Source organism: Mirounga leonina, unplaced genomic scaffold, assembly GCF_011800145.1.
Source record: "Mirounga leonina isolate KUSES-001 unplaced genomic scaffold, KU_Mleo_1.0 Mir_125, whole genome shotgun sequence".
NCBI classification, from domain to species: Eukaryota; Metazoa; Chordata; class Mammalia; order Carnivora; family Phocidae; genus Mirounga; species Mirounga leonina.
This window is the reverse complement of record NW_023270305.1, coordinates 17,524,483-17,547,810: the sequence shown is the minus strand read 5'-3', so window position 1 is coordinate 17,547,810 and position 23,328 is coordinate 17,524,483. Positions and strand designations below refer to the sequence as shown.

Genomic DNA, 23,328 nt, shown 5'->3' with positions numbered 1-23,328 from the left:
TTTTTAAGTAGGCTCCACACCCAGCATGGAGCCCAATGCGGGGCTTGAACCCATTACCATGAGATCAAGACCTGAGCCAAGATCAAGAGTCAGATGCTTAACCAACTGAGCCACCCAGGCACCCCAACATCATCTTTTTTTAAAAAAAAACTTCTTGGGCGCCTGGGTGGCTCAGTCGTTAAGTGTCTGCCTTCGGCTCAGGTCATGATCCCAGGGTCCTGGGATCGAGTCCCACATCGGGCTCCCTGCTCAGTGGGGAGCCTGCTTCTCCCTTTCCCACTCCACCTGCTTGTGTTCCCTCTCTCGCTCTCTCTCCCTCTGTTGAAAAATAAATAAAATCTTTAAAAATAAATAAATAAAAAATAAAATAAATAAAATAAAAAAAAACTTCTTTGGTTATTCTAGGTCCCTTGTATTTGAGTGTAAATTTTAGAATAAGCTTATCAATTTCTTTAAAAACAAAAAGGCATTCTACAATTTCTGTTGGAATTGTACTGAATCTATAGATTCATTTGGAGAGAATTTCCATCTTGGCAATATAGAGCCTTCCAATTAATTTAGGTCTTCTTTAATTTTTCTTAGCAATGATTTGTAGTTTTTGCTGTAGGTAGCTTGGATGTCTTTAGTTAGATATTTTTCCCAAGTATTTTTAATAGAATGCTATTGTTTTCCTATTGTTTGCTGCTAGTATATATTAATATAACTGATTTTTTATATTAACCTTGTATCTTGCTAAATATAAATATATAAAATAATTCTAGAAATTTTTTCTTATTGAGCTGTCTAGGACTGCCAGTACAATGTTAAATAAAAGTGATAACACTAAAAAAAAAAAAAAAAGGTGACAATGGGCATTCTTGCCTTAACTATGATCAGAAGAGGGAAAAATGCTCTTCTATCACTAAGGATTATTTTAGCTGTAGATTTCTTTTATAGATGCCCTTCATTAGTTTGAGAATGTTACTTACTTTTTCTAGGTAACTCTCCTTTGAGAGTTTTTACCATAAATATACATTGGATTTTGTCAAAATAGGTTTAATTTAATTATTGGCTTCTTAAAAATCTTTTTAATATGGTTAATTACCCTGACGATTTTTTTTAAGTGTTAAACCAACCTTACATTCCTGAAATAAATCCCACTTGACCTTGATGTACTATTCTTTCTCTTCTTTTTTACATTGTTGAATTTGATTTGCTGAAATTTTGTGAAGGATCTTTGCTGTCTCTGTTCATGAGGGATAGTGATCCATAATTTTTTTTCTGTGGTGTAGATTCTTTCATGAGACTTTGTTGTTAGTGTTATGTTGAACTGATACAATAAGTTCAGCATCCCTTCTCTTCCAATTTCTGAAGAAGTTTGTGCAAGATTGGGTCTATTTTGACCTAGAAAGAGTAAGAGAATTCACCAGTGAAACCCCCTGGGTCTGGGGGTTTCTTTTGGGGAAAGATTTTACTAACAAATTCAATTCCTTGATTAGATACAGGGTTATTCAGATTTTCTGTTTCTAGTGTCAACTTTGATACATTGTATTTTTCAAGAGAGTCGTCCATTTCGTGTCATAGCAAATTTTTTGACATTAGTTTCTTCATAGTAGCCTCTTATGAGCACTTTAATATTTATAGGGTTTGTGGTGATAAACCCTTCATCACTGATGATATTGGTGATTTGTGTTCACACTGTTTTGTCCTTGAATTACTCGATTCTGGATTTGTCTGTTTTGTTGATGTTCCCAAAGGAGTAGTTTTTGCTTGGCTAATTTTCTCTACTGTTTTTCTCTGTTATGATTTTCTTCTCTTGTCTGTATCATTTACTTCCTGCTACTTGTGTTGGGTTTTCTTATTTCCCTCATGATATCATCGTGGACTCATGAATTATTTAGAAGTGTGTTTAATTCCAGGTATTTGGTAGTTTCCTAACCATCTTATAGGTATTACCTTCTAATTTTAATTTTGTTGTTGTTAGAGAATGTTCTGTGTGATTCAGTCCTTGGAAATACATGGTTTTATGGCCCCGTGTGTTGTCTGTTTTGGTGACTATATCTCATATATTTGAAAAGAATGTATACTCTGCAGTTTTTAGATATAGTGCAGTACATCTACCAATTACATCAAAGTGATTGATAGTGTCCTCCAGATCTTTTATGTTTTCACTGATTTTTAAAAATTTTGTCTAGTTGGCCTAGAAATTGCTGAAACATGAGTGCTAAAATCTCCTACTATAATTGTGGGATTGTTTCTTTTTCACTTTAATTCTGTTAAGTTTTGGTTCACATATTTTCTGTTTCTATTTTTAGGTGCCTACACATTAATGATTTTTTTCTTCCTGATAAATTACCAATATTAAATGCCCCACTTTATCCCTGGCAATACCATTTGTTATGAAGTCTATTTGATCAATGTACTAATATCCACCCCAGCCTTCTTATGCTTACTGTTTGTATGGCACATTTCTTTTTATCCATTTATTTTTGAGTTATCTGTGCCTTTATTTAGAGTGTCTCTTATGGGCAGCATATAGTTGAGTTTTGCTACTTTATCTCCTTTGTAAATCTCTGCCTTTTAATTAAAGTTAACATATAATTATTGATATAGTTGGATATATGTCTATTTTTTGTATGTTTATCCACTGTTTCCCCTTTAGTGACTTCTTTTGATTACTTGAGTATGTTTTAGTATCCCATTTTAACTTCTCTATTGTCTTTTGGGCTGTATCTCTTTTTATTGTTTTGTTAGTGGTTGTCTAGGGATTATAGTTCACATACTCAATCTTCCTAATTCTATTGTACCACTTAATGTAAAATATAGAACAGTTGCAGCCATCTAGCCCCCTTTAATTCCCTTCTACTGTTGCTTATGTTATAGTTGTCATATGAATTATATCTGCATACTTTGAAACCTCTGCAGACAAAAATTTTTGCTTTAAACACATATGTGCATTTTAAAGAATTTAAGAGGAAAAAACTAGTCTTACATATTCACTCATATATTTACTGTATACCATTCCTGCAAATTCAGTTTTCCCTGTTATTATTGCCTTTCAAATTGAAGAACTTCCTTTATCATTTCTTCTGAAGCATGTCTTTGGTTGATGAATTCCCTTAGTTTTTGTTCATCTGAAATGTCTTTATTTCACTGTTATTCCTGAAATACATTTTCACTGGATACAGAATTCTGGTTTGACATGTCCTTCTTTCAGCAATTTTATTATTTTTTTTAAAGGTTTATTCATTTTAGAGTGAGCACAAGTTGGGGAGAGGCAGAGAGAGAGGGAGAGAGAGAATCCTCAAGCAGACTGCCCTGAGATCATGACCTGAGCTGAAAGCAAGAGTTGACACCCAGCCAACTGAGCCTGGAGTAGGTGCTCCACTTTCAGCAATTTAAAAATTATTCCACTCTTTTCTGTCCTCCATGGCTTCTGGTAACAAATCTGTAGTCCTTTGCACCATTGTTCCCTTTGATTTCACGTTTCATTTTCTCTAGCTTCTTTCAAGATTTTTTTTCTTTATCTCTGGTTTTCAACAGCTTGATTATGATGTGCCAGTCATGGTTTTCTTGACATTCTTTTCTTGACTTTTCAAGCTTCTTGAATTCATAAATTTGTCACCAAGTTTTCGATTTCTACAAATACTTTTTCTGCTCTAATATCTTGATCTTCTCTTCCTGGGCCTGCAACTACACATAAGTCACACCTTTTGGTATTGTATCACATATCCACCTAAGGCTCTTTTCTTTTCAGTTGGATACTTTCTTATTCTTTCCTCTGTCATCTTCACTCTGCTCTTAAGTCTATCCAGTGAAATTTTGTTTTAAATTTTGTATTTTGCAACTCTAAAGTTACCATTTGTTTCTTTTTTATAACTCCCATTTCTCCATTGAGACTATCCTCTCATTCATTTCAAGTGTGTTCCCTTTATCTTATAATAGCTGCTTTAAATTTTTTTTCAGATTATTTCTACATCTAGATCATTGCAAAGGGGCCACCTGTCAATTGTGTTTTCTCTTGAGAATAGATCATAGTATCATCATTCTTTAATTTTGAGTAGTTTGTGATTATATCCTGGGCAAAGTGAGTGTTTTGTTATGTAGAATCTGTGTTCTATTATAATCCTCTGGAGAGCATTGATTTAAAAAAAAAAAAAACAGGACTCAATCTGATTAAGTTCAGACTATACATTCAAGTGCACTTTCTGTGAGGTGCTAAGTGCTTAGAAAACTTTCTCAGGATCATGTGGCTAATAAGGGGCAGAATGAGGACTTGAGTTGGGATCTTCTTAAGTCATTTAACTTTGGGGCTTTTCTTTTTTTTTCTTTTTTCCTAGAGTCATTTAACTTCTGTGCATCTTTCCCATATGTTAATAAGAATTTTTCAATAAAAAGACTTGCTGGTTATATAAGTGTGAAACCCTGAAAGCAAACTTATTTACGTTTTTTTTACTGAGGACTTCTTGGAAGCTCTTGTGAATCTCCATAAGGACTATTTGATATAAAATATTTTCCAAACTATTTGACCTCATAATCTGTTATTTATGGAGGCTTCTGCTCCACAGAACATACTTGAAAAGAGCTGATTTGAGGCATTCATCCCACCAACACTTGTAAGAATTTTATAGTATATCTACTATGTGCTCTGGCACTGGGTGCTAACAGACCAAAGATAGTAGCATTTAAGTATCTAAGACTTTTCTGCCATTCAGGAGCCCTCATCATCTTTCCATAAATTTCAATAATGTTTACATACTCAGCACTGTTGGGTCATTTTAACTTGTGTTTACTGACCTCCTTCATCTAATCCCTGAAGTCCTAATTGATATGCCCTCATTCCTTTTTTTTTTTTTTTTAGGTTTTCATCCATATTTTTTTAATTTTTATTTTTTTATTATGTTCAGTTAGCCAGCGCATAGCATGTCATAAGTTTTTGTTGTAGTGTTCAATAATTCATTAGTTGCCCATTCCTTTTTAATTGCACACTGCCTAAAATATGCACCCAGGGCTAGACAAGTTGTTGGGACAGTATGGGGTTAGTCATTGCTATGGACTGAATTGTGTTCCCCCCCAAATTCATATTTTGAAGCCCTAACCCCCACTGTGACTGTTTCAGGAGATAAGGCCCAGAAAGGAGGTGACTAAGGTCAAATAAGGTCATAAGAGTAAAGCCCTAAAGACCTAACCCAACAGGACTGTGGCCTTATAAGAAGAGAAAGAGCTCTCTCTCTCTCTCTTTCTCTCCTCCCCCCCCCCCCACCATGGGAGGACACATCAAAACAGTAGTTGTCTATAAGGCAGAAAGAGAGTCCTCACCAGAACCTGACCATACTGGCATCCTGATCTTGGATTTGCAACCTCCAGAATGGTGAGGAGAGATACACGTCTGTTGCATAAGCCCCCACTGTATGGTATTTTGTTGTGGGTTGAACAGACTAAGACAGTCACCCAACTCAGCAGAGGACAGAAGGAAGGACTGAATCAAGCTTACTTTATAGACATTGCAGGGAGCAGAACAGGTTTTACAACCACCAACTGCATCTCTTGCCTACTTCTCATTCTAGTTCTGAGGCTTGATGCATTAGCTCACACAGTCTCTCACATTAGAAGCTTTACATAAACTCTTTTTGCCATTTTTCTAGGTTCTCTTATGCCATTTTTCTTGTAGACTCAAGAGATATCCCAGTAGTAAGACAGCTTTTTATCCTGAATATCAGGAAGATCTTCCATCTTGCTCTCTTTTTTTTACCTAGGCAGTTGAGTCTTCTCTTGCCTTTGTTTACCTTTCACAGTGAAGCAAGACAGAAAAATAAGCCAAAAAGCCCTCCCTAAAAGGACAGATAGGAGAGTTGGTTGGCCTTTTCTGCTGCACACAAAAGTGAAATGTCGAGTTCTGTAGACACTTCCTGCTTGAGAAAGTGAGTCTACAGGCTGTTTCCTAGCAAAGCTATAAGCAATCCAGTAGGCAACAGGGTGAATCTGGTAGGTGTGAGGTCTGTGCATAGAGTGGGGAGGCTCCCTCCCCTTCCTGCCTGCCTTTTTTTCCCATCAAGATTCTCTTCTCTCCCAGAACAGCGGACCACCTCCTCCACCAACAGACACCCAGACCTGCCACCTGTCCCCCAGAGTCTTTCCTTCCTGGGTTCTCAATTAGCGAGTGCAGAGCAATAGCAGAACTGAGGACATGGACGCAATGTCTCACACCTACCCCTCACCCCTGCAGGCCCTTCTGACACTAGCTGTCATTCATAAGAACAAGTCCTCATCTCAGAAGGTGTAGGGCTTTCTGCACAGTCCTTTCATAATCAAAATGATAATACTGCTAATAACCATTATTTATTGACCACTTTCTGTGTACCAGTCACAGTGCTAAATACTTGACAAGCATGGATTCATCTGAGTCTTAAAACAGTTCTACAACACGTGCATTATTGTCGTCATTTCACAAATGAGGAAAGCGAGTCTTATACGGGGATTCCTAACTGTCCACTACCCGGTGGTGAGCAGTGAGGGCCCTACAGATGGCCTGGGAACTGACTCCCAAAGGGAAGTAAGGCCTTTGCAAGAATCTGATGGAAAAGTCAAGCCAAATTCTTCAGACTCACTTCTACACTGAGACTCCCTCTAACATCCTATAATTGTGTTATTAAGAGTAACTACTGTTTGGTTTTCCTAAACTAAAATTAGCTCATTACTGGAGTTTATCACACACTCTGATTCAATATTTTGCTGCAAGGTGGGTGGTTTGGCAATGCGGGTACTGGTTCCACTGTCGACGAGCATGTGCGGAGTTGGGAGGCCCATGATTTTCACAGCTCTCCATTATCAGGTGTCATTGCCTTGGTCCTGAGTTGGCAATCAATTTCTATTACTGTTTTCTTGCTCTTGAATGATACCTCACTGTTACTTCAGCTTTCTATATAATTTGTTGTGGGCTCTCCTCTTAGATTGAAGAAATGCATATAATATATTGGGTTAAACCAAATGGCTTGACATATTTTCACTGTTATTTTCCAAGAACTAGATTGAAGAAATGCATATAACATATTGGGTTAAACCAAATGGCCTACATTCAAACATTTTTACCTTAGGTGAAGCCATATGAAATGGACTATATTCAATAATTTTTGAAAATGACAGTCTTATACGGTCCAACATAATAGTTCAAATATAAATTATTTTTACCTCATTTGCTAGACATTTGTGTGTGTAATTCCCTCCAAATATGTGTGTACAGTGACACTTTATAGATGATATTCTGCCTGTGAATTTGTGTTATCTAATTCAAAACATACTATTACTATATGTTAACTGTAAGAACATTGCTAAGTTATTTTGTTTGCATGTTTTTTTGTATGATCCAAGATCTCGATTGTAAGCTCATATTCGTTCTTCATGAGTTGTTCATTTATGTCCCTCTTTAGTTCTGTATCGTCAGCTGATTCCTTTTTCACTGTAAAGTGGGAATGGATAGGACCTATGGACCTTGGGGTCTTCTGTGCCCTAGTCAAAGAAGCTTGAAATGTACTACTTTAAGGGCTAAGGAAGCTTTTCAAGTCCCACAGTCAGTAAGTGTGGATTCAGGATCCAGATGCAAGTCAGCTCCCCTCACAGATGGAGGGATGGAGGATGTGATACACATTTTGGTAATGGCATCAGTTATATCCTTATGGCTTCCTGAACAAGAAATCCCAGACTCCCTTCACATCTCTTCAGGGAAATTAGGATGCCAACTTTTACTGAGTGCCCACTGTATGCCAGCCATTCTTCTCATTTAATACCACAACAAACTCTATGAGGTTGGTATCATTCATCTGTACAGATGGAGAAGTGGGTTCACAGGCTTGAATACTACTCCATATTGTGGAACCAGTATGAAGGTGGTGAGAGCAGAAAGCAAATATTAAAACTCTTTGATTGTTCACTATACTACCTTTTCTTTTTCCTGCCCCACACATCCTTTCCCTGCCCCCCATCTCCTTTCCCTGCCCCCATATTCGATTCATCATGGAATCCTATTGGTTCTACCTATAAAATGACACTAGGATCTGTTTTCCATCATTTTCACTACTAATGGTCTAACACTATCTCTACCATGAACACGTGTAGCAGCATCCTAACCTCCTCCCTGTCTCAGTCCCTACCCATTCCCTCCATGTGGCCTCCAACTCACTCCACAATCCTTTACACAGATCTGATCATGACCTACCTCTTCAATGGCCCTGTGGTGCTTGCAGGGCATAAAGCATGTCACAGTCCCACTTTCCAATCTACTTTTCTGGCCATCTCTGCCAACATTGCCTATCCCCAACCCCTACCCCACTGACCCCGCCAGACTGCCCCCCAATTCTCTCTAACACCCATGACCTTTCCAATCCAACTCCTGGGCCTCCACACACTTGCTACTCAGGGAACCTGAACAAATTTATATAGAGAGAGAATAATTTATACATATACACCCACCAGTTCTCCACCTGGCATAGTCTTCTTCCTTCAGGGCCCCATTCAAATGTCACTGTCTGTGGGAGAGTCATCTCAGACTTTCCCTGGCAGTTCATAGCTCCTCCTCTTTATATTCACAGGGTTTTGTACACATTTTTAATCAGTTTCTGTTGAATGATAGCAAGTTGTTGAAATGTCTTATCTATCTTTCCCACTTGATAATGAGCCCCTAAGGGATAAAGATCATGTTGTATTTATCTTTGAATTGCCAGCATTCAGAAAAGTGCCTGGCAGAGGTCAGCCCTCAATAAATGTTCATTAATGTACAAATACCCCCCATAGTCTCTCATGTACATAATAGCATACTGAGTAGCTTTTTGGTACAGCAGATTGAAAATTGAACTGGAGAAGAAATGCTTGAATTCTAGTCTGGGCTCACCCACCAACTGGCTGTGTCACTGGGGACAGAAGTGTTTTGGGTCTCAGTACCATCACTTATAAAAGGGGGTGGGGAACATCTGAGTGCCCTTCCAAGGCTCACATCTAATGATGCAAAGGACTTGACAGTTTATCCCTAAAAATACCTCTCTTTCTTACCAGAAAGAAAAGGCCTTAGACATCTTCTAAGGAGAGTCATGGCATACAACCAGGAGCCTCTAGACAAGACCCCTGTCATCAAATTCAACAGCCAGGACTTTAACTCCTTGCAGATTGTTGCCTAAGCAGAAGCCTACCATTTGAGGATGAGACATTCCCTGCAGAGACTTCTTCCATAGGTCTGAAGCTGCTCCAGGGAAAAAAACCTCTCCAGCCTGAGGTGGATGCGGCCAAAGGTGAGTGGGCCCTTCAGGAACACACCCAGCTCCAGGGCCTTCCTAGCTGCCTGCCATGGTGCCTCAACTGAAACAAGAATGGGCCCGTGCCCTGGCTTTCAAGGATGGCCCAAACCAAGTGGGAAGGAGAATGAGATTTATCTGGTCCCTCAGCTACAGTGTTGTACCTACCCTTAGTGGGATGGAAGGACCCTGTACCAGGAACCAGGACCCCTGTGTCCTAACCCATTTCTATCACTGAGCACATCACTAGATTGCATGCCTCATGTTCTCATCTGAAAAATGGGAAACCATGGGTTTGAAGATTGTAGTAGTTGGTCTCATCTCCATAATTGAGCCCATCTGTCTCCATCACTCCTTATTCTCTTCCTTATCACTGTCCTTCTTTCTTTTTCCCTGTTGGAATTCATTCAAAGGGAAGATATCACGTCAGTCACTTATACAATAGGATAAATTTAAATAATTGCCTCACCTCTCTCATTTATACTTGTATTCTCAGTCTTGCAAAGGCTTGATCATTTATAAAAGAATTTCAGACATTAGCTGTACAATTAGGGAGATATTTCAGGGCAACATTCAAAACCCCCTCCTCCAATACTACAGCAGATAGCCACTAACTCAACCTCATGGTGAGATAAGCCCTGTTGATTTTTCTAAACTATAGCCACTCCAGGGCATGAATCCCCAAGAAAAATTTCTCAGCCCACTTAACATTCTTATAATCTCATCAGGGCTACTACTGATGCAAAGAACCCAGGTGAGGACCACTCCGGGGGCCCTAATGACCAACTCTCCTGTTCTTGCTTCCAAAAGCAGCCAGCAGAGCCTAGAACAAGAGAAAATAATATAATGTCTAAAAAGCTAATAATTACAATATCAGCAAGTGTTACCAAGCACTGATTAAATGCCAAGCACTCTACTTTCAATAAACCCAGGTTAGGTTATACAGAAAGGGCATTTTCTGATGACGTATACAACAAGACATTGAACTCTGGAGGTGCCAAGTCTTGCCCTACCCTGGGACAGATTTGTAGGGAGGCTGAGTGGGGATCAGCTAGGGCTCACGATCAGATGGTGGTACACAAGGCTTCTAGGGTCCATCTCACCAGCCAGAGGTATTAAGTCCCCAGCAACGATTCTCTTCTGGCTTTCTTCTCCTACAGAGAGCAGAACAGAGAACACTATTTAAAGTTTGGAAGGGTTATATTTTTTCCCTTTGTTATTTTTAGGAGCTGAGATTCTTTTAGAAAGTGTTTTTTTTTTCCCCAAGGTGCTGAGTAATAGATGTGAGACCATATTTATAGTGTTAAAGAATTTATAACATTTCTATGCTGAAATGGAAGGGTTTCAGAGGAAGGGTTGAGAGTGTCTTATTATCTGATTCTAGCAGCATCTCAAATTTTGTATTTCGGGGGCAAGGAGAAACTGAGGCAAATAGATATGAGATGACTTCCACAGAATCCTGCCAGGAACCTGAAACAGGGGTGGCCAGAGGCAGATATGTCTTACTCCCATTCTTCTTCTCAGCCAAAAGCTGAGACAAATGTCTTCATGTCCCTTACAACATTTACATTTGTATTTTCCTGAGTTTTCCATGTGTCTTCTCTTACTTTGTCTCTTTTGTTCTTTCCCAGTTATATTAAGAAGAACACAGATTTAGATAGGTGATGCAACTTGCATAAGGTGGCAGTTAGTGAGGGAAGGACCTGGGATTTAAACTAAGATTCCTGACTCCACACGCTGCACTTTTCTTCACATGGGATTGTGTGCCCAGTAGGACTCTGTTAGGATTTGAATGAATGAATAAGTGTGTGAATGGATGAAGGAATGACTCTATCTACAGGTCCTTGACATAGATTTCAAGCTCCATATGTGCAATTGAGAATCTGTAGGTCGACTTGTTTAACAAGTAGGATGGTAGACAAGGCCAGTGAATTCACCCTTTCAACATGGTGACATCCTCAACTGCCAAAGCTTATAGTTGTTCCTGAAAAGAGCCTTGGAGGAAGAGCCATGGCCAGTGTGGCTCAATCCTAGTTGTAAAAGCCAATACTTACATACTGCTGACTGTATGGCAGGCCTGGCTTTAGGGGCTTTGACTCATTGAATCCTCATAGTAATGCTATAAGGAGGTACTGTTATTAACCCCATTTTACAGATGTGAAATAGAAACAGACTTAAGTAACATGCCCGAAGTGGTACAGCTGAGATTTAAGCCCTGGACTCTGTCTCCAAGACCTGTCCTCCTATCACCACACTACCCTGTCTTCTGTTGGGCCTCATCATAAGCTCATGTTGTGTTCTGGGCTCCTATTTGCCACAAATGTTTTGTGCACCAATAGACTCCTAGCTTGTCTGGGTAACCAGGAATCAATGTCTATGTTGTGTCCTTCTTTCCATTTTTTAGGTGAAAAAGAATGAAGGTAAAAACGAAATATTCTATGTATACTTCACATGATTATTTTAAGGACTAAATAAAGACAATACTCAGAAGAGTGTCTAGCACATTGTAAACACTTACTAAACACTAGCTATTGTTACTACATTCAATTTGGGAGGGATGGCATAGGGTAGCAGACTCAGGGACTGTCATTTTGGATCCCTCAGGCTTTCACAGTCAAGTCAGTTTCAGCCCTCAACAAATTTCAACAAACATTTTTAGGGGAGAAATGTAGGTCGGATGAAACCATTTGAAGGTCTAGGGGAGCCTGGCAGGGAGTGTGGAGAGTGACTTTCTTCTCATGTTCTGCTGCCTGTCACTAGTTGCAGAAGGTTGCCTCCCAATCTAAAGCTTGCCCAGTCACTGTCTAGAGGTCCGGCTGGCACTCCTTAAAGTTCAACTATATAATGGCTGAGGTGGCACCAAGGTTTCTGAGGCCATCTTCACATCCTAGGCTTTTCCAGACAATGGGGACCCTCCATCCTCTAGGCAGTTGCTAAACCATCATGGATATGATTCTACCTTGAGTACTCACTTGGGCTTGGTAGATTCACTAATAGCCCAAGAGTCAGGAGCATAAAACTAGACTCAGTTTTCTATGCCTGGTGCAAAAAAGTTGTTTAATGTCCCATAATGTCCTCTCCCTCTCTTTCTCTGTCTCTCGGACTTTCTATCTCTCCTTCCATCCCTCCCTCCCTCCAACAGTCAATATAATCCATTTTGCTGCTTGAACTTTGAAATAGAAGCTCCTTCATATCCTGCTTCATTCGGCTTCTCTTTGTTTAATAAATTTCCAACCCACCCCTCACACTCTCCCCATTGGCAGGCAATCAGGTTCTGGAACAACCTGTGACCCTGCACTGAGCAAATGGCACTGATGGGACCCAACTCCTCATCAGCCTCAGCACTGCCTGCAACCTCCCATGTCAGCAAGAGACAATGCTGAGAATTAGACTTGTACATGGAGTATCTATTTGTTATTTCCCTGAATGAAAGTTGATGTTAGAGTGACTTTTAGAATTTTAATTTCATAAATAATAATAAATCCCATTTATCAAGTATGTGCATGCATTAAGTATTAATCTAAGCACTTTACATATGACATTTCATTTAATTCCCATAATAGTCCTGTGAGGTAGATAATATTATTATCCTTATTCAAAAGATGAGCACTGCCCAATAGAATTTCCATGATGGCAGAAAGAGTCTTTTGGTATCGTTCAGTACAGTAGCCACTAGTTATATGTGGCTATTGGGTACTTAGAATGTGGCTAGTGCAACTGAGGGATTGAAGTTTTAATCTAATTTAAAGTAGTCACATATGACTTGTGGCTGACATCACAGAATTATAGATACAGATCTTCATAGCAGAGTCACCAAGATATATCTGATTGAGAGGTTGCAGTTTCATTTTTGCCCCCATTCTCTCGTGAAAAACATTTCACTTCTCAACTGAAGAATGAGCTGTGGGCCCACAACATGTTCTCTGATGGGTGCTTGGAGCTCCAAACCCAACTCCATTGTGGATTCTGGCCTGTGGCCATCCCAAAATGAAGTATTGCCTCCCCAGGTAACAACTTTTCATCTTTTAAGTAGCCAGAGTGGAGTTTCTAAAAGGATCATTCACTAGAAATGATTCACCTTGGGACCAAAATGGGTTCTTCAGAAAAGGAAGGGGTTAACAAAATGGACATATACGTGTAGTTTACGAAGGCAACAGGTGACAGAAGGTGACAAAGTGATCATGCCAGGCCAAATGCCACTGAGCCAAAGAACTTTGATGCCAATAAAACAAAGCTCTCTAGCAAAAATAGAAGGGGAGTGACACTGCCACCTGGCCCAGCCTGAACTCTGGCTACCCTCTGAAAGATATATTCAGCCTGTGTCTGAATGCCAAGATGCTAAACCTGGTGTTCCCTCATCCAAGAGGCAGCACACCATCTGGAACGGTGCATTAACAGCCTTTGATGAATGCAATAATCACTCCAAAATATACAAAGTGATGTTGCATTGGAAGACACCTCCAGGGATGATTGCAGGAGAGTGTCTGGTTTGGTACCAATTAAGCTAGTATTTTCTAAGATTCCAGGGGTTCTTGCCTTACATGTGCTTCTGATATACCTAATATAATACAGATTGCCCCAAACGTTTGCCTTGAGAAAGGGCTTCTCAATGCAGAAGTTGCTAAGATTACTTGTAGGACTATTGCTGATGGCTTCTGTATTAGGGTTCTCCAAAGAAACAGAAATAATAAGATATATATGTGTGTGTGTGTGTGTGTGTGTATGCATCTATTATATATCTATGTATCTGATAGGATATAACCAATAAGAAATACATAGATTTAGCCTGTTGATGTTTTTACTGTGAGGAATTGACTCACGTGATTATGAGGACTGAGAAGTCCCACGCGTCTGCCATCTGCAAGCTTGAGACCCAGTCAAGCCAGTGGTGTAGTTTAGTCTGACTGGGGGCTGATGGTGTCATTCCCAGTCCAAGGGCAGGAGAAGACTAAAGTCCCAGCTTGCAGTCAGGCAGAGAAGGGGCAAATTCTCCCTTCCTCTACCCTTTGTTTTGTTCAGGTCCCCAGCAGATTGGGTGGTCCTCACGTGCTGGGGATCATAATCTGCTTTACTAAATTCCGATTCAAATAAATGCTAATCTCATCTAGAAACACAGACACACTTAGAAATAATGTTTAGCTGCGTATCTGGGGACCCCATGATCCAGTCAAGTCATAAAATTAACCATCACAACTGCTTTCTGTATGATGTTTCAGAGCCCCTGAAGAGCCCACCTCACAGAATCAGAAAACACTGATCCAGAGAAGCCCACAGTGCTGGTGTGGTCAGCGGGGAAGAGCTAGGCACTATAGAGCCACATTGCCGGCTTCACAGCCCATTCCTGTGGAGTCTGGAACAAATTGCTCAGCTTCCCTGAACCTGCCCCCTTGCCGGGGCGGGGCCTCAGAATCCTTGGTGTTGCCGTGTAAATCCTGAATGCCACCTCCAGCTAATCCACTAAATCCAGGTTGTGGGAGGAGGCACCCAGCAGTCTGCCTGTCTGCGAAGATCCCAGCTGATTCTGAGTCACACTCAGGGTGGAGACTGCTCTTTGCCAGTCTTGTCACACTTCACTGCCCTGGTGTGCTCGTCCCACCTGGTGACACCTGCAGAGCATGGCCATCTCTTTTTTTTGGGGGGGGGGGTTGAATTTAAATTCCAGCTAGTTAACACAGTGTAATATTAGCTTCAGGTGTACAATTTAATGACTCAACACTTCCAGACAACACCTTGTGGTGCTCATCACAGCATGTGCCCTTCTTCATCCTCATCACCTGTTTCACCCATCCCCCCACCTGCCCTCTGGTGACCATCAGTCTGTTCTCTATAGTTAAGAGTCTGTCTCTTGGTTTGCTTCTCTTTTTTTTTTTCGGCCCCTTTTTTTTCTCTGACTTATTTTGCTTAGCATAATACTCTCTAGATCCATACATATTGTTGCAGATGGCAAGATTTCATTCTTTTTGATGGCTGAGTAATATTCCATCATATATATGTATCACATCTTCTTTATCCATTCATCTTTACCTATTCTCTCAGCAAGTCAGCCCAGCAGACTAAAATGTTTCTGGGTATAATTTCCATCTCTTCCTACTTCTCTTTTAAAAAAAAATTTTTTTTTATTCATTTGAGAGAGAAAGTGAGCATGAGCAGGGCTGGGGCAGAGGGAGAGGGACAAACAGACTCCTCGTTGAGCAGGGAGCCTGACGAGGGGTTCCATGCCAGGATCCCGGGATCACGACCTGAGCCAAAGTCGGATGCTCAACCCACTGAGCCACCCAGGCACCCCTACCTCTGCTCTTGTTAGATCATCTAGCATCGGGAGGAATAGGGGACCCTATTTCATCTGGTCCCTGGAATTGAGCTGGATACCTACCAGACCACTCTGAGCACCCACAAAACCAGCCTGAGATGTAAGAAGATCTGGATCTCTACAAACAGAGCATCACAGGCAGTTGGTTTTGAGGTACGAAGCAGGGAGCCGTGATTCTGCAGGCAGATATCAGAGGATAAATGGCAGCGGGAGGGTGTCTGGCCGTGGGGATCCTACACCACCGGTGAGCAACAGCCTTGCGCGCTGCGGACAGGGCACAGACTCGCAGACCAGTAGCAGCGGGAAAAGGACTTTAGGGCAGCCCCCAGGGCGGAAACCCGGAGTGGCGGGGTCGCGCCTGTGAACTGCAGCCCCCGGGGTGGAAACCTGGAGCAGCGGGGTTGGGCGTGCACGATCTGGGTGTGGCTGGCGGTTTTAGAAGCACAAAGGGCAGAGACGTGCCCTGACCTTGAGGCAGGACTGGGAGCGCTGCGGAGGGGCGCACAACCCAGGACGCTGCAGTTTATAGCAGCACGGACAGAAACGGAGACAGTGTGGCCTGGAGAGCTCACTGAAGTACAGACTGCGGTCTCTCTGCTCTGAGGCAGAGGGTTGGAAACGATCTCTTCTGCTCTGACTTGCGGAAGAGACACAGAAAGCTGCCAGGGAAAGCCACCAGAGAACAAAAGCCCCCAAAACTGATTCCCACTGAGCCCATCCCCCGCCACAGGGGCACAGGGCAACTCCGCCCAAACACAGTTGCCTGAGTAACAGCGCTGCAGACCCCTCCCGCAGCAGACAGGCTGGGAAAACAAGAGGCCAGCAACCCTAAGGTCCCAAGAAAACAGGTGCATCTTGCTTGGGTTCTAGTCAATAATTTGGACTCTATACATTCCCTCAAACACCCATCAACAGAATGACTAGGAGGAGGAGCCCCCAAAATAGAAAAGACTCAGAGATTATGACTTATGCTGCCAATTTACAAATGGATACAGATATAACCAAGATGTCAGAGATGGAATTCAGGCTAGCAATTGTGAAGACAATGGCTAGAATGGAGAAATCAATTAATGGTAACATAGAGTCTCTAAGGGCAGAAATGAAAGGTGAATTGGCAGAACTTAAAAATGCTATCAATGAGATCCAATCCAATCTAGATAATCTAACAGCTAGGGTAACTGAGACAGAAGAGAGAATAAGCGACCTGGAAGACAATATAATAGATAAAAAGGGAAAAGAGGAGGCCAGGGAAAAACAACTCAGAATCCATGAAAATAGAATCAGAGAAATAAGTGACACCATGAAGCGTTCCAATGTCAGAATTATTGGAATCCCGGAGGGAGTGGAGAGAGAGATAGGGCTAGAAGATGTATTTGAGCAAATCGTAGCTGAGAACTTCCCTAATCTGGGGAATGAAACAAACATTCATCCTAGAGGCAGAGAGGACCCCTCCCAAGATCAAGGAAAACAGGCCAACACCCTGGCATGTAATAGTAAAACTTGCAAATCTTAGAACCAAGGAAACCATCTTAAGGGCAGTTAGGGGGAAGAGATTCCTTACATACAGAGGGAGGAACATCAGAATAATGTCAGACCTATCCACAGAGACCTGGCAAACCAGGAAGGCCTGGCAAGACATATTCAGGGTACTAAATGAAAATACATGCAGCCAAGAATACTTTATCCGGCAAGGCTTTCATTTAGAATGGATGGAGAGATGCAGAGCTTCCACGACCGGCAGAAACTGAAAGAATATGTGACCACTAAGCTGGCCCTGCAAGGATTATTAAGGGGGCTTCTATAAAAGGAGAAAGGCTCCAAGAGTGATATACAACAGAAATTTACATGGACAATCTATAAAAACAACGTCTTCACAGGCAACATGATGACAATTAATTCATATCTTTCAATAATCACTCTCAATGTGAATGGCCTAAACGCTCCCATAAAACGGCACAGGGTTGCAGATTGGATAAAAAGACAGGACCCATCCATATGCTGTCTACAAGAGACTCATTTTGAACCTAAAGATACATCCAGACTGAAAGTGAAGGGATGGAGATCTATCTTCCATGCCAGCGGACCTCAAAAGAAAGCTGGGGTAGCAATTCTTATATCAGACAAATTAGATTTTAAACTAAAGTCTGTAATTAGAGACACAGAAGGACACTATATCATTCTTAAAGGGTCTATCCAACAAGAAGATCTAACAATTGTAAATATCTACGCCCCCAACATGGGAGCAGCCATCTACATAAGCCAACTGTTAACCAAAATAAAGAGTCACATTGATAACAATACGTTAATTGTAGGACACCTCAATACTCCACTCTCAGCAATGAACAGATCATCTAAGCAGAAAATCAACAAGGAAACAAGAGCTTTGAATGATACATTGGACCAGATGGACCTCATAGATATTTACAGAATATTCCACCCTAAAACAACAGAATACTCACTCTTCTCGAGTGCACATGGAACTTTCTCCAGAATAGACCATATACTGGGTCACAAATCAGGTCTCAACTGATACCAAAAGATTGAGATTATTCCCTGCATATTCTCAGACCACAATGCTCTAAAACTGGAACTCAATCACAAGAAAAAATTTGGCAGAAATTCAAACACCTGGAAGCTAAAGACCACTCTGCTCACGAATGTTTGGGTTAACCAAGAAATCAAAGAAGAACTTAAACAATTCATGGAAATCAATGAGAATGAAAACACATTGGTCCAAAACCTATGGGATACTGCAAAAGCGGTCCTAAGGAGGAAATACATAGCCATCCAAGCCTCACTCAAAAAAATAGAAAAATCCTGAATTCACCAACTAACTCTACACCTTAAAGGACTAGAGAAAAAGCAACAAACGACACCTAAGCCACGCATTAGAAGAGAAATAAAATTAGAGCAGAAATCAATGAATTAGAAACCAGAAACAGTAGATCAGATCAATGAAACTAGAAGTTGGTTCTTTGAAAGAATTAATAAGATTGATAAACCACTGGCCAGACTTATCCAAAAGAAGAGAGAAAGGACCCAAATTAATAAAATTATGAATGAAAAGGGAGAGATCATGACCAACACCAAGGAAATAGAAACAATTATTAGAAATTATTATCAACAACTCTATGCCAATAAACTGAGCAATCTGGATGAAATGGAGGCCTTCCTGAAAACCTATAAGCTGCCAAGACTGAAACAGGAAGAAATTGACAACCTGAATAGGCCAATAACCAGTAACGAGATTGAAGCAGTGATCAAAAACCTCCCAAAAAAACAAGAGTTCAAGGCCTGATGGATTCCCTGGGGAATTCTACCAAACATTCAAAGAAGAAATAATACCTATTCTACTGAAGCTGTTTCAAAAAATAGAAACAGAAGGAAAACTTCCAAATTCATTCTATGAGGCCAGCATTACCTTAATCCCCAAACCAGGCAAAGACCCCATCAAAAAGGAGAATTTCAGACTGATATCCCTGATGAAGATGGATTCCAAAATCCTCCACAAAATCCTAGCTAATAGGATTCAACAATACATTAAAAGGATCATCCACCACAACCAAGTGGGATTTATCCCCGGGATGCAAGTGTGGTTCAACATTCGCAAATCAATCAATGTGATAGAACACATTAATAAGAGGAGGGAGAACCATATGGTCCTCTCAATTGATGCAGGAAAAGCATTTGACAAAATACAACATCCTTTCCTGATTAAAACTCTCCAGAGTATAAGGATAGAGGGACCATTCCTCAAGCTCATAAAATCCATCTATGAAAAACCCACAGCAAATATCATCCTCAATGGGGAAAAGCTGAGAGCCTTTCCCTTAAGATCAGGAACACGTCAAGGGTGCCCACTCTCACCACTGTTGTTCAACATAGTACGAGAAGTCCTAGCAACAGCAATCAGACAACAAAAAGAAATAAAAGGTATTCAAATTGGCAAAGAAGTCAAAGTCTCTCTTCGCAGACGACATGATACTTTATGTGGAAAACCCAAAAGACTCCACGCCCAAATTACTAGAACTCATACAGCAATTCATTAATGTGGCAGGATAAAAAATGCACAGAAATCAGTGGCTTTCTTATACATTAACAACGCAACTGTGGAAAGAGAAATTAAAGAAACGATTCCATTTACAATAGCACCAAAAACCATAAGATACCTCGGAATAAACCTAACCAAAGAGGTAAAAGTTCTATACTCTAGGAACTACAGAACACTCATGAAAGAAATTGAAAAAGACACAAAAAGATGGAAAAATATTCCATGCTCATGGATCAGAAGAATAAACATTGTTAAAATGTCTATGCTACCCAGAGCAATCTTCAATGCCATCCCGATCAAAATTCCAATGACATTTTTCAAAGTGCTGGAACAAACAATTCTAAAATTTGTATGGAATCAGAAAAGACCCTGAATCGCCAAGGAGATGTTGAAAAAGAAAAACAAAGCTGGGGGCATCATGTTGCCCAATTTCAAGCTATATTACAAAGCAGTGATCACCAAGACAGCATGGTACTGGCACAAAAACAGACATACAGACCAATGGAACAGAATAGAGAACCCAGATATGGACCCTCAACTCTATGGTCAAATAATCTTTGACAAAGCAGGAAAAAACATGCAATGGAAAAAAGACAGTCTCTTCAATAAATGGTGCTGGGAAAATTGGACAGCCACATGCAGAAGAATGAAACTCTACCATTCTCTAACACCATTCACAAAGATAAACTCAAAGTGGATAAAAGACCTCAATGTGAGACAGGAATCCATCAAAATCCTAGAGGAGAACATAGGCAGTAACCTCTTTGACATCGGCCACAGCAACTTCTTTCAAGATACATCTCCAAAAGCTAGTGAAACAAAAGCAAAAATGAACTTTTGGGACTTAATCAAGATAAAAAGCTTCTGCACAGCAGAGGAAACAGTCAACAAAACAAAGAGGCAACCCACAGAATGGGAGAAGATGTTTGCAAATGGCACTACAGATAAAGGGCTGGTATCCAAGATCTATAAAGAACTTCTCAAACTCAACACCCAAAAAACAAATAATCAAGTCAAAAAGTGGGCAGAAGATATGAAAAGACACTTCTCTGAAGAAGACATACAAATGGCTAACAGACACATGAAAAAAATGTTCATCCATCATTAGCCATCAGGGAAATCCAAATCAAAACCACATTGAGATACCAGCTTACACCAGTCAGAATGGCAAAAATGGACAGGGAAAGAAACAACAAGTTGGAGAGGTTGTGGAGAAAGGGGAACCCTCTTACACTGTTGGTGGGAATGCAAGTTGGTACAGCCACTTTGGAAAACAGTATGGAGGTTCCTCAAAAATTTAAAAATAGAGCTACCCTATGACCCAGCAATTGCACTCCTGGGTATTTACCCCAAAGACACAGATGTAGTTGAAAAGAAGGGCCATATGCACCCCAATGTTCATAGCAGCAATGTCCGCAATAGCCAAACTGTGGAAAGAGCCGAGATGCCCTTCAACAGATGAATGGATAAAGAAGATGTGGTCCATATATACAATGGAATATTACTCAGCCATCAGAAAGGATGAATACCCAACTTTGACATCAACATGGATGGGACTGGAGATTACGCTAAGTGAAATAAGTCAAGCAGAGAAAGTCAATTATTATATGGTTTCACTTATTTGTGGAACATAAGGAATAGCATGGAGGACATTAGGAGAAGGAAGGGAAAAATGGGGGGGGGGTGGAATTGGAGGGAGAGATGAACCATGAGAGACTATGGACCTGAGAAACAAACAGGGTTTTAGAGGGGAGGGGGGAGGGGGGATTGGTTAGCCTGGTGATGGGTATTAAGGAGGGCACGTACTGCATGGAGCACTGGGTGTTATATGAAAACAATGTTTCGTGGATCACTACATCAAAAACTAATAATGTATTGTATGGTGACTAACATAACATAATAAAATTTAAAAAAGATAACTTTGTCTCTATTTTTAATAGTTTTAGAACTTACTTTGCTCTTTGTTGCATTCGTTAGAGGGTCACAATCTTTTGTTTTTTTAATGACAAGCAATACTAAGGCAGATTGTAGAGAACTTGTTTTTGTTTTTAAGGTTTTATTTATTTATTTGACAGAGAGATAGAAAGAGAGCACAAGTAGGCAAAGTGGCAGGCAGAGGGAGAGGGAGAAGCAGACTCCCCACTGTGCAGGGAGCCCGATGCGGGGCTCGATCCCAGGACCCTGGGATCATGACCTGAGCTGAAAGCAGACACCTAACAGACTGAGCCACCCAAGTGCTCCAGAATGTCACAATCTTAAATAAGAATGACAAGAGCAAAGTCCTGCCTTCTCCTGATTTTAGTGATGTACTCTCCTGCTGTGACATTTTTTTTTTTGATGCCTTTGGGATTCAATTTGATAAAAATTTTCTTAGAATTTTTGCATCTATATCATACATGGAATTGGTTTCTAGTTATTTTGGCCATGTTGGAGTTATGCTAGCTTTTTAAAATGAACCCACTGAGTTTTACATATCTTGATCTGAAATAATTTGAACAATGGTTGTTAATCACTGATTATCTGTTCTTTGAAAGTAAAACAAATAATAGTTAAATCATCTGGAACTACTTCCTTTTTCGACATGATTTCTTTAACTCTTCTTGTGTGTTCAGCAAGTATTGAAATGCTTGTGTCTCTTATTTCTTCTGGAGTTAATTCTTGAAATTTATATTTTGCCAGGAAAACCTACTATTTCTTCTGTGGTTTCAAATTTATTGCCTATAAGTTGATTATGTGATTCTCTGAAAATTCATTTAATTTCTTCTGACGTATAGTTAAATCTACTTTATCAATCCCTGTGCTATGTTCTTGTTTTTCCTTTTCTTCTTAAGCCAGGTTTTCTTAACCAAACCAATCTGTTTATTGGTTTTTTAACAAATCAACTTTTGATTTTCATTATTCTTTCTATATTTCTTTTGTTTTTTTTCTATATAATTATTTTCAATTTATTTTTATTAATTCCTTTTACTTTCTCTGTTTATTGTTTTTTGTTTTCTGAAATTGTTCATTTGTCTGTCTTTTTTGTTTAATAATAAAAGCTTTTAAGACTATAAATTTTCCTCTGATATCTATGTAAGTTTTGATATAAAATATCTTGTGTTAATTTTAAGATAATATACTTTTGGTTTTGGTTAAGTTTTGGTTGTAGAGTTTTAGATTAATTAAATTATGATCAGAGAATATATTCATAAAAACTCTACATTTTGGGGAAGCATTAAAGTTTTATTTATGTCCAAGTCTGCAACAGTTTTTGCAAATGCTTCATGGACATATGAGAATACCCAGTGGGCAAAAGTTTTACATATGGAATCAAGCTTTCTGATTTGTAGATTGTTGTTTCTGCAATTAACTTTTTTATCTTGGTTTATTTTTGTCTGCTTGATTTATCAAATTCTAAAATAGGTGAATTGAAGTTCTTCCCCAAAGTTATACCTTGGAGGGTTCCTCTTAGGTTTTCAGATGTTCTAGTTTTAAACTTTTCCTGTTATATTCTGTGGTGCCTAAAGGTTTATGTTCTTGCTATCTGGTTGTTGGAATAAAGATCACACAATATCTCTCCTTTTTGTATTTAATGTGTTGGGCTTTGAATTCTTCTTTATCTGATATTCATATTGCTACTTCAGCTCCCTGTCATTTGCGTTTTCCTGTTACATCTTTCTTCATCCTTTCATTATCAATTTCACTTTCACTATGTTTCTTGTACAAAG

The 23,328-nt window shown here is 40.0% G+C and overlaps 1 protein-coding gene across 1 annotated transcript in view; it reads left to right on the top strand.

Moving 5' to 3' along the window:
• Nucleotides 1-9,042: 9,042 nt before the first annotated feature.
• Nucleotides 9,043-23,328, top strand: part of CAPN13 (calpain 13) — a 53,049-nt gene continuing 38,763 nt past the window's right edge. The window contains 4 exon segments of the mRNA XM_035000533.1: nt 9,043-9,129; nt 9,132-9,217; nt 9,219-9,257; nt 11,665-11,680. Of these exon segments, the coding sequence (XP_034856424.1) occupies nt 9,060-9,129; nt 9,132-9,217; nt 9,219-9,257; nt 11,665-11,680 (211 nt within the window). The 5' untranslated portion in view covers nt 9,043-9,059.